The following is a 13,709-nucleotide window of genomic DNA, read 5'->3' as shown; positions in this document are numbered from 1 at the left end:
GGGGGGGAGAAAAAAGCTGGGGGGGGGGCTGTGGTGGGGGATGCCATGGCAACGCTGCCCGCCCTCCCCTCTTCTAAGAGGAGGAGACCAAAAGGTAGATCAAGCACCAAGGGGGTGGGGGGGAGTGAGTTTGGGGGAGGATCAGTTGGAGGAAGAGAGTGGTGGTGGGGGGGGGGGGGGCTGTGAGCCAGGGGAGACCTGGGTTGTATCTATTTGGAGGGGGGGCAGAAAGAGGGGGTATGTTAAACAGGAGCAGGTGAGGGGGGGTCCAAAGAGAGGGGAAAGATATGGTATCTAAATCAATGGCTCCTAGCCCTGGTGGCTCTGTGCTCCCTCCAGTATCAGAGGGCAGTGGGCCTGCGTGCACCAGTTGCTGGGGAACATGGGCGGGAGGGTGCAGTTGCACCCGTGTCCTGCTTTGTTGTTGGCAGCTGCTTGGCCACTGTGGGAACGGAAGTGCTGGACTGGATGGGACCCTGGGTCTGTTCCAGCCTCATGTTCTTAGAGGCTAATAAAATCTTCTGGGCTCTCTTGCTGTAAGTCAGGGGGGAGCAGGGAAGGCACTCTGCACGGGCTTATGGGACCTGTGTTCTTCACCCGGAGTAGGACTGAGCGTTAACAAGCGGTGCTGGGGATCAGACCCTAGTGAGCCCTCCACTCAAGTGAACTCAAGATAAGGGCTTCAATTGTGGCCCCAAAGGACCGGGGGCCTGAGGAGCCTGTCCGGATGGAAGTCACCCCCCCCCCAATCACATCCATGAATCGGGTGTCAGGAGTGAGTGGTACTTTGTACATGCTCAGGATCTTTCTCAAACAGCCGGCGTGTGTAAAGGCAGGTGGAGAGTGGGCAGGGAAAGAGATTTGCTAAATGTGTTCTATGAAAGAGAATAGGGTTGGGATATTTTTGGGGGGTGGGGCGGGGGAAGGCACCAGGGCTGAGTATCAGTGAACCGCAGGCCCAGTGAAGCTCTTAACATTCCAGATTTGTCACCTGCAGTCACAAAAGGTGTTTTAAGGCGCACTCAAACGTCTCCCCCTCCCACCTCACATATATTCTCGGGTGGCGGGAATGGATAATTTATAAGCAGCCAGTGACAGGCTTAAGGCTGCTTCATCTTAGCGCAAAGAAGCCGAAAGAATGGAATGTGCCTGTGGAAGGAAGCAAATAAGCTTTCTCCAACCCGGGGGGGGGGGCTCCAGATGTGTTGGATCGCAATTCCCTAGCTGGGAATGATGGGAGTTGCAATCCAACACACCTGGAGGGTTTCCAGTTGGAGAAGTCTGCTTTGAAAGATGAGACACGCGCCCAACTCTTGACCTGGGGCGAGAACTGGGGGGGGGGGGGCTCCATTCTCTTTTCCAGCATGCTCTGCTTTTGCCCTATGGACACATGGATTGGTAACCGTGAAGGGTTCACGCATCGGAACCACCGCTACCTGAAGGGATTGGATCAAAAATCCTCCAGTCCTCAAAGTCGTCGGCCGAATGGTTCTGGGGAGCCCGTGCCGAACGCCCGGGTGCAACGTCCCTGACACTTGCCTTCCCCACCAGACAAGAGAGAGAGAGCGACTGAGGCAGTCACCGCCCACGACAGCTCCACTGACAGTTATTCCGGACCTCTTGTTGCACATGCTCTGAAATACAAATGGTGCAAGACCACCGGGAGCTGCACGCGGACTGCCGAAAAGAACAGCGCCTTGTGCAAGTTCACGTTCTGACAAGCTTTTGTGCAGGACAAATTCCCAGCAGAACATGCCCAATGTGTAACCCTTAAAAACACGTTTTTAAAAAATACCATTTGATTTACTTTTTAAAGTATTATTTATAGCCCCACAAAGAGCCCAGGGCAGCTAAGAACCTATATAAATCACAGTACACCACATAAACAACATTAAAGCCAACGACCAGAGATAACATGGCGTCTCCTGTCGCTTTCCCAAGCCTCTTTGACTCCCAGGCAGGGATCCCGAGGCCACAGGAAGAGGCAGAACTGCCACGTGGGGAATGTCCACGGGCCAAATTTGGCCTGTAGGCTGGAGGTCACCCTCCACTACTCTTAAGCTCAGAAACACAGAGCAAAATGCAATAAAACCATCTATTCAATCAATCAATCAAAAAGAAAAAAGCATTTGCCTTCAGCCCCCAAAGCCGGCACAAATAAATAGGTCTTTAGGTGCCTAAATGATAACAGCACTGGGCACAGCCAAATCTCTGCCAGAAGAGAGTTCCACAGCTAGGGTGCCCCTCCCAAAAAGGCCCTGCCACATGTAGCAGGCCCACGGGCCACAAAGGACCACAAACCAAGCTACCCTGGCTGATCATAAGTCCTGGGAAGATCAATATCAGGGAAGATATTGGGGATACGTTCAGATAAGTGGGCCCTGAGCTGTCTGTCCTTGGTCCAAGCCACAGGGAGCTCCCATGGCCACGTCTCCCTGAACCACATACCCACGTGGCTTCTGTGGGTGGGGTGTGAAATATCCCACAGAAATGGTGTGCTCCTTCCATTGTGGGATGAATCCAGACTTAGTCATACCGAACCCAATGAAATCACGGTCATCGAAACTAACTCCACTGATTCCAATGGGTCTACTTTCAATACAACTAAGCCAAGATCCAACGCTATGTCTTAAAGGCACGCACACACCACGTTTGATGTAGGGTCACCATATGGAAAGGAGGACAGGGCTCCTGTTTCTTTAACAGTTGTCTAGAAAAGGGAATTCCAGCAGGTGTCATTTGTATGCCTGCAGCACCTGGTGAAATTCCCTCTACATCACAACAGTTAAAGCTGCAGGCGCTATACTAGAGTGACCAGATGTAAAAGAGGGCAGGGCTCCTGCGGCTCTAACTGTTGAGATGAAGAGGGAATTTCACCAGGTGCTGCAGGCATACAAATGACACCGTCTGAAATTCCCTTTTCAATACAACTATTAAAAGATAAGAGCCTTGTTCTCCTTTTCATATGGTCACCCTATTTTATATGTGGTTATAATTATGTCTCTGTTTCCAAAACACCCTAGAATGTGTGAAGCAATTACATAGAGGAGTGTGCCTCTGACCATGTGCAGAGCAGACACACACTCGCTCACAGAGTAACCACAGCTACCCCCTAACATATCCGGGATGAAGAGGCAAGACTTTGCAGATCAGGAAACATGCCTTCAAAGCCGCTGTGAGCCCCAGCACCTCTCCCTTTAGAACAAAGGCTGTCGTGGGTTCACTCTGAGGAGATGAATAGGGGGTGGGTTGCAGGGGGAGGTGTAAGTCCCCCACAGGCAGAACAAGGGCTGGAAATTGGCTTTCTCCGTCAAAGTGGGGATTGGGGAACCGGGATTCTAGTCTTTCTCCCCCCCCCCGCCCCCCTGCATTTTTCCCAGCCTCCAGGGGCCTTGCTCAGGCAGTGTCCTCTTATAGAACTGAAATTAAAAGCCAAAAATGTTCAAGTGAGTTACTGGGTTCAGAGGAGAGAGGAGACAGCGGAGGTGGCAATGAGAAGAGATGAAATTCACACCAAGCCCTTCCTGGCATGAACGTGGCAGGGAAGGCGGATGGCACAGTGAGGGATGGCTCACAGTGAAGGTGGATGGCTCTGTAATGCAAAAGAGGAGTGCCTTCTACCAAGCACACCTTTCTGCAAAACCCAGGTGAGTTAGGGCACAGGCACTCTGCGCATGCCCTGGTGCCCACTTGTACATCAAACCTTCCATAGTTCTGCTTCGATGAGCCTTCAGAATACACCCCCCACCCCAAGCTAGGACTCTCCAGACACGTTGGACTGTGACTTCCAACACTGCCATGGTGCCATGCTGGCTGTGGGATGCTGGGAGTTGGAGTCCAACACATCTGGAAAGCACCAGGGCTGGGAAGGCAGAATTAATGGTCATCTTTACCACTGGTCATCTTTTTCAAAATTGCAGGTGGCCATTTTAGAAGACGTGCTCCCCCCATTCTAACCCCTCCCCCTTGGAGAAATCCCCTCTGCTAAGATGGTCTGTCCCTGCATCACTTTAAAAAGAAGGCTGCTCTATCCCCACCACTAGGGTGACCCTATGGAAAGGAGGGCAGGTCTCCTGTATCTTTAACAGTTGTATTGAAAAGGGAATTTCTGCTGGTGTCATTTGTATATAGGGAGAACCTGGTGAAATCCCCTCTTCATCACAGCAGTTAAAGCTGCAGGAGCTATACTAGAGTCACCAGGTTTAAAAGAGGGCAGGGCACCTGCAGCTTGAACTGTTGTGATGAAGAGGGAATTTCACCAGGTTCCCCATATATACAAAGGACACCTGCTGAAATTCCCTTTTCAATGCAACTGTTAAAGATACAGGAGCCCTGTCCTCCTTTTCATAGGGTCACCCTACCCACCACCTCCTTTTGGAGCTGTTTTATTCAAATACGTCTAGATGTGGATTTGGTGCACTGATTAATTGGTTCAAGCTCCCAAGATTAACCGGAGAGGATGGTCAAGAACTCTATTCCATGGCCACATAAATTAGGATCCGAAATATTTATTTAAGGATTTTTATGCCGCCATTCAGCCAAAAAAGGCTCTCACGGCGGCTTACAAAAGTATTTTTTGACAGTCCCTGCCCACAAGCTTACAATCTAAAAGACATGACACAAAAGGAAAGGGGATTGGGAGGGAGGAGGAGGAGGAGGAGGGGAAAAAGGAAAGCAAATTTAGGCACTACAATCTTAGTTGCAAAATTCAGCAGTGACAGTTTGCAGCAGCAGGGAGGGGGTTCTCAGCTGGAGGTAATGGGGATAAGCAAGATACAGCTACCTCGATTTCGATTAAACATGAGGAAAAGCTTCCTGATGGCAAGAGCGGTACAAGAATGGAGCAGTCTGACTACAGAGATTGTGGGTTCCCCATCTCTGGAGGTTTTGAAGAAGAGGCTGGCCAGCCGCCTCTCCTGGGTGGTTTAATTGCTTTTCCTGCACATTGCAGCGGGTTGGACTAGATGACCCTTGTGGTCCCTTCCAACTCCCCCATTCTACGGTTCCGTGACTCAAATTGGGCGGCCAGCCGGGCCCCCCCAAGACGAACGGAGCATCCCAAAGGCAGCACGAAACAGCCCTTGTTGGCCGCCACGTGCCGGATGGCCGCGCCTTTGCTGCCCTCTGGTGGCCGCTTTCCGTCAATGCAACTCTCTAAAAATCGCTCTCACGCATTGCAATGAAGGGACCAACCGATGCCTTTGTGTGTGTGTGTGTGTGTGTGTGTGTGTGTGTGTTTTAATGTGCGGTTTTAGGGTGGTTTTTGCCTTTTGTTTTGCAAATGCACAGATGCTCTTTGCGAAGAAAAGCTCTGGGATTGGGGAGGGGGATGAGGGACTGCAAGCAAGTCGTGGGGAGGGCTTGCAGGAGAAAATAATCCCCCGGAGTCTCCCGACGCCTTCCCCCCCATTCAACCCCCCCTCTCCCCCCCCCCCAAATAACCATCTCCAAAGCATGCGTGTGCCTGGAATATCGAAATAGCCCATGTTCCGGGCGGGGAAAGGAAATGATGGAAGAGGCTGCAGAAGTGGGGGGGGCGGGGAAGAGGAGGCATTTAAAGGGAAAAACCAAAAGGAAAGGTCTCTCCTAAAATCCAGCAGTGGGGGGGGGGGGGCGCTCGTAGGTGCACCTGGGATACCGTAAATATCCTAAGTTAGGTTCCCGCCCACCACTTCTCTTCCAAAGAGGTGGGCTTTCAGTAGGAGCAATTAATAATATATTCCCTTTTGCTATTCGCCAGCGATTACCGTATGGACCCTAACAGCCGCGCATGTCTTAAAAAAAATGCAGCCTCCCTGCGCCTTTAAGCTGCGGCAAGCGCTGTCGGAATTCAGCTTCTCCAGACCCCTCTCTTTCTCCGCCGTTTGATTGGCTGCCGCGCGGTGATTGACTTCCCGGGCGCAACCTATCGGTTTAAGAATGTAACTGGCGGGGAGGGGGCGGAGCAAAGAGAGGGAGGGGGGGCGAATCTGCCTTGTGATTGGAGAGCCCCGCGTTCCAATCCTCGGCCCCGCACGTCGCAGGGCGCCGCTTGCTATTGGCCGCCGTTTCCGAACGCGGCTGATACCGTGGGAAGGGGCGCCCGCTGCGTCGGGGAAGTGGCGGAGGGCGCTGATTGGCTAAGACGAGCCGTTTGCGCTAGGGCGGGGGCTGCATGCTAAGCAGGCGCCGTCGGCGCGCTGATTGGTTGAGACGCGCCGTGAGAGTGGGGCGGAGACTGCATACAAAGGAGGCGCCGGGGGAGGTGATTGGCTAAGACGCGCGCCGAGTAGGAAGCGGCTGGGTTCTTTGACATCGGGCAGAGAATGGTCGTCGCTGCAGGGTTGTTGTTCCGACGGTTCGGGGCTCTGAGCGGAGCTGCGGCGGTGGGCGCAGCCGCTTACGGGGCGCACGGTGAGGGCGCGGGCGGGGCAGAGGCGGCCGCTTGGGAAGGGGGCAGAGGGGGCTTTGGGGGGCACAAGGGTCTTGAGCCCCCGAACCTATTGGCGGGCGCTCTCCGGTTTCTGGGGCGCGGGGGGGGGGTTGTGCGCCTTCCCCCGTGCAGCTGGAGCGAGGCGCCTCCGTGGGCAGCTGCAAATGCGTCGCCTGGAGTGGGTGGGGTAGGTGAGGAGGGGTCGCCCTCGGTGCAACGGGCGAGGGGCGCCTCTGCCTTGGAAATGGGGCGAACGCCGCGCTGGGTTTCGGAGTTTGCAAAGGGAGGTTGAGAAAAACGCCAAACCTCCCCCCCCCCAAAAAAAACCCCGAAGCAACATTGGGCCCAATCCGCCGGGACGGTCTCCTGCGCACGGACGTGGGCAGGAGACTGTCCTGGTGGATTGGGCCGGCTGCCTGGCCTCTCTCTCAACGGGGCCCCCAAAGCCACCGCCTGCCTTATCGCGCTTCGCCAGCCCCGGCAGTTGGGGCGGGGTCGCCCACTGCCCTTGACCGGGAAAACGCACTCACGGCTGTTGTTTCTGCTGCCTCCGCCCACTCAGGCTTTCGCCGTAGCGACCGGGATGACTACTTGAAAGAGGTAAACTATGTGTCCCCCCTCTCTTTCTATCCCCCCACCCCAGATGGAAATCCCTTCCTGCCTCCCCCAGCCTCAATTTCTCTGGCTAAGCAGCTTGGAACTGAAAACACTGGTTAACGTGGGGGTGGGGGTGGGGGGTGGCTGCAGGCTAGGACGCCTGGGTCCCTTGTACCGATAAAGCTGGAGGCAGAAAGGATCTCCACATTTCGGTCCCCGGGGATGTGCCCTCCTGGCTGGGGATGATGGGCTATGTAGTCCAACACATCTCCAGCGCTTTGCCAGGCTGAGCCGGAGAGGCTGGGAATCCAACCGGGGGTTTGCTGCATGCAAAGCAAGGAAGGGCTCTAGTCCCTCCCCAGCACTTTGAATGTTGCTTTTTCTTTCTTTTACCTGCTTCTTTTGTAGCTCTACGAAACAGCCAATAAGTACCACTTCCTCCACAGCCTGGCCCTCTTGGCTGTGCCTCACTGCCGGTACCCCATGATGGTAGGTATGCGGGTCCTAGATTTGGCTTTGGAAAGGGGAAACTAGGCCGTCCGCCGACCCAAAGTCTTGAGTTATGCCACTTAATAACAATAAATAAGCAGTGACCTGCTACATTGCATATTAACTTTCTCTAACCTTGGCTCCCTCCCTCCAGAGGTCTTGGGCTGCAACTCCCATCTCTCCCAGCTGGGGATGATGGGGTTGCAGCTCAACACCTAGGGAGGGAGCCAGCTCGCGGAAAGCCACTCTGGGTTCTCCTAAGCCTGCCAATAACTCTCTCTTGTTTCTCAGGAGACCTGTTTGAGCTATAGTCCTGTTGGTACGCCCCACCTGTACAAAGTATTAGCGCGAATAGTTCTTAGCATCTATGTGGCATGGGCAACGTGGTTCCTTCCTGATGTTTTGGACTGTAATTCCCATCATTGGCCATGCTGCCTGGGGCTGATGGGAGTTGCAGTAGAAAATCATCTGGGAAGCACCTGGTATAGCCTTCAGAGCGCTTCACATGCGTTACTGTGTTAATACGATCCTGTGAATAACTGCAAGAAAGGCAGGTATTCTGATCGTAGTATTGGGGAGGGAAGCTGGCTCCCCTATGGCCACAGTATTAGTATTATTAATATTATTTATTACATTTCTATACTAGCAGAAGCTGTCTGAGTAGTTTACGAAAGATTTAAAACATTAAAAATGATACACAAAAGTTAAAACCCATAGAAACGTGCAACGGACAATATACCCAAAAGTATACAACTAAAAACAACTTCGAGCAATGAATGAGTTCACGGCAGGCCTCGGATCCTGTGCTGTGCCCACCGCTTCACGGTGAACTGCTGCCGCCTTGCAAAGGACCTTCGGATTGCTTGAGTAAGCCGTCAAGCCAAGTGGTGCCTGGGAAAGTGAAAAAACAACACAGCAGCAGCTGCCACCCACGTCTCAGCACCACGTGATTCAGGAAGGGACATTTCCTCCTTGCCTTGAAGATAATAACCAGCAGTTTGGGCACAACTCACCCCTGGACCGCAAAGACAGCTCTATCATATGCAGTCTTGGGTCCAGTTGTGGCAATCTGTGTCGCCCCAAAACAGCAGGGGTGGGGGAATGTTCCCCCCACACATTCAGAGGGCCACATTCCCTTGGGGATAATGTGTTGCGGGCCACAGCCCAAATCAGGTGGAGCTCCCCATATTCTCACACGTACCCCCATAGCGAGGGAAGGGGGCCTACAACTTCCTGCATTTCCTTGCTGGCTGGGGAGGAAGAGGAGCCAGCCCAGACCCCGAGGAGGGGTCCCTGGGAGCTGGAGGGCAACTTGCACCCAGCCTGCAGGCTGGGGTTCCCCCATCGCTGCCCTAGAGGAAAGAATAATAATACGTAATAATATATTTATTTGTTACCCGCCTCTCCCTCTTGTATCGAGGTGGGGTACAACACAAATGCAAATACATATAACTAATTAAAACATTTAAAACTAATACATTATTAAAAGCAGCACATTATTAAAAAGGCATCTTAAAATTCCACTGGGTAGGCCTGCCAGAAGAGATCAGTCTTTATGGCTTTCTTAAATTCTGGAAGACTGTTAAGTTGACGAATCTCTCCTGGCAGGTCATTCCACAAAATGGGAGTGGCAGAAGAAAAGGTCCTCTGGGTAACGGTTGTCAGCCTTGTTTTTGTTGGCTGGAGTAAATTCTTCCCAGCAGACCTGAGTGTGCGGGGCGGATTCTACGGGAGAAGGCGATCCCGCAGGTAGCCTGGACCCAAACCTTGCAGGGCTTTAAAGGTGATAACCAACACTTTATACTTCGCCCGGAAACTAATTGGCAACCAGTGAAGAGATTTTAAGACTGGTGTAATGTGGTCACCCCTAGGTGTACCGGTGACCAGCCTGGCTGCCATATTTTGAACTAGTTGAAGGCGCGTCGGGACCCTGCTTTATACCTGCTCAGAGGCTTCAAGTGGCAACTCCGCTTTGGAGAGGCTAGCTGTAATTAATTTCCATAGCTCCAATTAACGTTCATTAACTTCCAACCTTTTGTGTCTCGTAGGCTGGGAGTGTCCTGTCTGCAGGCATGGGCCTGTTCTCGGGGGCCTTGTATTACCACGCGGTAACGGGAGACCCAACCTTCACCAAAGTGGCGCCGTACGGTGGGACCCTCCTCATCCTCGGCTGGGTCGCTATGGCCCCCTGACACCCCCCCATCCCCATTTGGTCCTTAGCTCCTTGCTCTGGGGGTAGCCAGGAGATGTCCCCCTTCAGCTACAACGTCTCTCAGGGTACCAAGAAGGGTACCCGTCTTTAAACCAAACATTCTTCCTTGCCCCTGTAACCTTGGGCAGGACTTGATTTCCTGAAATGCTGAATCAATTTCTTTTTGGAACAAATCACTTCCCAGAAATACAATGGAAACGCATTTATGAACTGGGGAAAGTGAAGGAATCATGTCGAACAAATTGTATTGGCCTTGCTGGAATTTATATGTGTGGGTTTTTTTAAAAAAAAGACTTTAATCAGGATTTACACTCATTTAATAAAGATGATTTCACTACTTAGATTTACATACAGTTCTGTGAATAAGTGTTTCATGAAACTGAGGGGCGAGTCCCAGATCCAGAGATACAGGAATGTCCATTTGTACGGACTCCTGTCCTGTGTCAAGCTTAAAGCTGGGAATTGGAGCAAATCATTGCGTCCAGTTCTGGGCTCCACAATTCAAGATGGATGCAGACAAGCTGGAGCGTGTTCAGAGGAGGGCAACCAGGATGATCAGGGGTCTGGAAACAAAGCCGCATGAAGAGGGACTGAAAGAACTGGGCATGTTTAGCCTGGGGAAGAGAAGATGGAGGGGAGACATGAGAGCACTCTTCAAATACTTAAAAGGTTGCCACACAGAGGAGGGCCAGGATCTCTTCTCGATCCTCCCAGAGTGCAGAACACAGAATAACGGGCTGAAGTTAAAGGAAGCCAGATTCCAGCTGGACATCAGGAAAAATTTCCTGACTGTTAGAGCAGTACGACACTGGAATCAGTTACCTAGGGAGGTTGTGGGCTCTCCCACACTAGAGGCCTTCAAGAGGCAGCTGGACAAGCATCTGTCAGGGATGCTTTAGGGTGGATTCCTGCATTGAGCAGGGGGGTGGACTCGATGGCCTTGTAGGACCCTTCCAACTCTGCTATTCTATGATTCTATGGCCGTGATTCTGTATTGTTAACAAGATGTGCTCTCGTTAGACCCCGTGTACAAACTTGCACACGGTCTAACAAGACCTGCACACCCGCTGATAAGGAATCTTTAGACAATGGCAATAGCGCGTCTGTGGGGCAGTTCTTACTCAAAGAAATCCACACCATTGAAGAGGATAAGGCCACAATGGCATATGTATTGAGGTTTAAACAGATGCAAATGCACAAGCTAGTTTTGGGGGAATTAGCTGAGAAAATGGAAGCTTTAAAATAGTTTCCAGACTGTGAGGAGTCTTCTTGAGACTTAGAGCACGCGCACACACACACAAACACAGCAGGGGAAAGAGGAGGGGATCTGTAAACACAATATACCTTTCCCTGGGCTGAAGCCCTTTCCTGTAGACAGGAAGTAGCATCTGTTGCAGCTATATAAAAGGAGCAGGAGCCTTTTCCTCTGGGACAGCCTTCCTCAACCTGGGGCGCTCCAGATGTGTTGGACTGCATCTCCCAGAATGCCCCAGCCAGCAGAGGCATTCTGGGAGTTGTAGTCCAACACATCTGGAGCGCCCCAGGTTGAGGAAGGCTGTTCTGGGAGGAGAGACTCCGTGATTTCCGCAGCATGGCCCCCTGCCTCTGGGAAAAGGGGGACTTTGACTCTCAAAACCTGAGGGTTCTTATACGACTTAGAGAAAAGCAGTGACGTCACTGGTCACAAGCACAGGAAGTGATGCCACTTGCCATGGGAGAAAGACTGAGCAGGCCTTTCATCCCCTATAATAAAAGAAGGTGCTTGGATAGGCTGGCTGGAAACATTCTTTTAACAAAAGATGGCTTTACATGCTAATGACTGCCTTAAAGACGGGTGTCCAGGCTGGAGTTCAATAATGGGACCACATTGCAGGTGGATCACCAGGTGCATTAGCAGATATCATTCTTGCCATCCAGCATTCAAACTCTGTTTAATTTTAAACCCCGCCTTTGCCTCTGGGGAATGCATTTTAGGAGGTCCATTAGAAAATGGATTGCTTGACCTGGCCTTGTGTGATTGCTCTCAGCCCTATTCCTGTGCCTTTGTCCCATCTTTGCTGGAGATGGGGGCTGAAGACGCCTTGGCTTTTTGGCTGCCTCAAGATGGGGTCAGTACTCGCAAGAGAGCTACTTTGTAATAATATGCACTTGCCTAAGAGAAAGCCCTGCTGAATACAACATCCCTAAGATTGTACTGTATGAGAATCATAGAGTAGTAGAGTTGGAAGGAGCCTACAAGGCCATCTAGCCCAACCCCCTGCTCATTGCAGGTATCAACCTTAAAGCACCATTGACAGATGGTGGTCCAGAGCCCACAGCCTCATCTAGAGTATTGCGTCCAGTTCTGGGCTGCACAATGCAAGGACGCAGACAAGCTGGACCGTGTTCAGAGGCGGGCAACCAGGATGATCAGGGGTCTGGAAACAAAGCCCTATGAAGAGAGACTGAAAGCACTGGGCATGTTGAGCCTGGAGAAGAGGAGATTGAGGGGAGACATGATAGCACTCTTCAAATACTTGAAATGTTATCACACAGAGGAGGGCCAGGATCTCTTCTCGATCCTCCCAGAGTGCAGGACACGGAATAACGGGCTCAAGTTAAAGGAAGCCAGATTCCAGCTGGACATCAGGAAAAACTTCCTGACTGTTAGAGCAGTACGACAATGGAATCAGTTACCAAGGGAGGTTGTGGGCTCTCTCACACTAGAGGCCTTCAAGAGGCAGCTGGACAACCACCTGTCCTTTAGGGTGAATTCCTGCATTGAGGAACTCGATTGGACTCGATGGCTTGTAGGCTCCTTCCAACTCTGCTATTCTATGATTCTACCTCCCTAGGTAACTGGTTCCATTGTCATACTGCTCTAACAGCCAGGAAGTTTTTCCTGATGTCTAGCTGGAATCTGGCTTCCTTTAACTTGAGCCCGTTATTCCATGTCCTGCACTCTGGGAGGATCGAGAAGAGATCCTGGCCCTCCTCTGGGTGACAACCTTTTAAGTATTTGAAGAGTGCTCTCATGTGTCCCCTCAATCTTCTCTTCTCCAGGCTAAACCTGCCCAGTTCTTTCAGTCTCTCTTCATAGGGCTTTGTTTCCAGACCCCTGATCATCCTGGTTGCCCTCCTCTGTACACGCTGCAGCTTGTCTGCATCCTTCTTGAAGTGTGGAGCCCAGAACTGGACGCAATACTCAAGATGTGGTTTGAAGCCGTCTTTGCATGAATGGTGGAGAGATGCAAGCTCCTCTGTTGGGTGGCTCTTGTAACTGTGAAATTGGGAAGCACAAGACTCACGAGTGGGGCTCATCACTCCCTCACCTTGTTGAAGTGACAGAGTAAGAGCGGTTTGTAAAACCAAAGTAACATGCCACGGGATCCCTGTGGACCTGCAAAACCAGCGAACCCCTTGCCAAAGAAATGCAGCCCCTATCCACATAATTACTTGGTTGTTAATGTCAAAATATTTCATCCACGGCATTCCCATAAAAATGCACAGAGTCGTCATAAAAATGTCACTTCTGCCATAAACAAAACAGCATAAAACAAGATTATGTGAAAACGCAAAATGCTGCTGTACAGCTCCTAGCTGAGCCCCAGAAAGCAGTTTCTCAAGCAGCCTTCCTCAGCCAGGTGCCCGTTGGATGTGTTGGAGTGCAATTCCCATCAATCCCAGCCAGCATGGCCGCCAACCCATCTGGAGTCCCAACACAGCTGGAGAGTGACAAGTTGGGGAAAGCTGTTCTAAATGATTTGAGGGAGCCCACTGCATAGAGCAAGGTCTATTGGGACGAGAACATGTTAACAAGGAACCTATAACCTTTCTTGTGCAGGACACGGAATAAGGGGCTCAAGTTATAGGAAGCCGGATTCCGGCTGGACAACAGGAAAAACTTCCTGGCTGTTAGAGCAGTACAACAATGGAACCAGTTTCCTAGGGAGGTTGTGGGCTCTCCCACACTGGAGGCCTTCAAGAGGCAGCTGGACAACCCTCTGTCAGGGATGCTTT

The 13,709-nt window shown here is 51.7% G+C and overlaps 1 protein-coding gene across 1 annotated transcript; it reads left to right on the top strand.

Annotated features, from left to right (window-relative positions):
* The first annotated feature begins 6,270 nt into the window (after window positions 1-6,270).
* Window positions 6,271-10,057, top strand: TMEM256 (transmembrane protein 256). Its single transcript, XM_063137324.1, has 4 exons — window positions 6,271-6,393; window positions 6,975-7,012; window positions 7,418-7,498; window positions 9,547-10,057. Exons 1-4 carry the CDS (start codon window positions 6,306-6,308, stop codon window positions 9,688-9,690), a joined length of 351 nt encoding a protein of 116 aa, XP_062993394.1. The 5' UTR covers window positions 6,271-6,305; the 3' UTR covers window positions 9,691-10,057.
* The last annotated feature ends 3,652 nt before the right edge of the window (window positions 10,058-13,709 follow it).

The sequence above is a fragment of the Elgaria multicarinata genome, chromosome 11, assembly GCF_023053635.1.
Source record: "Elgaria multicarinata webbii isolate HBS135686 ecotype San Diego chromosome 11, rElgMul1.1.pri, whole genome shotgun sequence".
Taxonomy (NCBI): domain Eukaryota; kingdom Metazoa; phylum Chordata; class Lepidosauria; order Squamata; family Anguidae; genus Elgaria; species Elgaria multicarinata.
Note: the sequence above shows the minus strand (reverse complement) of the source record. Positions and strands in the feature narration are given on the sequence as shown.